General features: G+C 53.9%; 1 protein-coding gene across 1 annotated transcript; it reads right to left on the reverse strand.

Annotated features, from left to right (window-relative positions):
• Positions 1 to 28: 28 nt before the first annotated feature.
• NGA_0679900 (6-deoxyerythronolide-b synthase) lies at positions 29 to 403 on the reverse strand (the record flags this gene model as incomplete). The annotated part of the gene is made up of 1 exon (XM_005852275.1): positions 29 to 403. A coding segment is annotated over one exon (375 nt), but the record flags the coding sequence as incomplete, so codon positions are not given.
• Between the last annotated feature and the right edge of the window lie 423 nt (positions 404 to 826).

Raw genomic sequence — 826 nt, forward strand, 5'->3', positions numbered from 1 at the left:
CTTCCAGATGCCCGATGTTCGTCTTCACTGCGCCCAGCACGAGCGGTCGCTCCTCACTACGCCCCAGCCCGTACACAGCTTTCAAAGCCCCGACTTCGATCGGGTCACCCAGTGCTGTGCCTGTCCCATGCGTCTCGACGTACTCCACGTCCAGCGGTGAGACCTGCGCTTCTTGCAAGGCCGTCGAGATGACGTGTTGCTGCGAAGGGCCGTTTGGTGCAGTTTGGCTCGCGCTGCGACCGTCTTGATTCACTGCGCTCCCCCTCACCACTGCCAACACACGATCGCCTGCCGCAGTTGCGTCCGACAAACGCTTCAGCACCAGCCCACTACAACCTTCGCCTCGCACATATCCATCGGCGGACTCGTCGAAGGTCTTGCATCGCCCACTTATTGATAGCATCCGTGCCTTACAATGCGTTACAAACGCAGCTGGATGAAGCATAAGATTGACGCCGGAAACGAAGGCCATGTCACATCGCCGCCGCGCAAGATTTTGAGAAGCAGCATCTAAAGCGACAAGGGCGGATGAGCAGGCAGTGTCCGTAATAAAGCTAGGGCCTTTGAGTCCAAATACATACGATATACGATTCGCAGCCAGTGCCGCTGATGCTCCCAGACCGGTAAAAGCAGTAACACGGTTATTTACTAACTTAAGCCAATCTGTTGTTGAAATACCTACGAATACCCCGGTAAATGAATTCAACAGAGACTCTTTGCCATATCCAACCGAATGAAAAGATTGAAAACAAACGTCAAGCAACAACCGATGCTGTGGATCCATAGACGCTACCTCTGGACCTGCTATACCGAAGAACGCTGCATC

This window comes from Nannochloropsis gaditana (genome assembly GCF_000240725.1).
Source record: "Nannochloropsis gaditana CCMP526 unplaced genomic scaffold scaffold1613, whole genome shotgun sequence".
Lineage (NCBI taxonomy): Eukaryota > Eustigmatophyceae > Eustigmatales > Monodopsidaceae > Microchloropsis > Microchloropsis gaditana.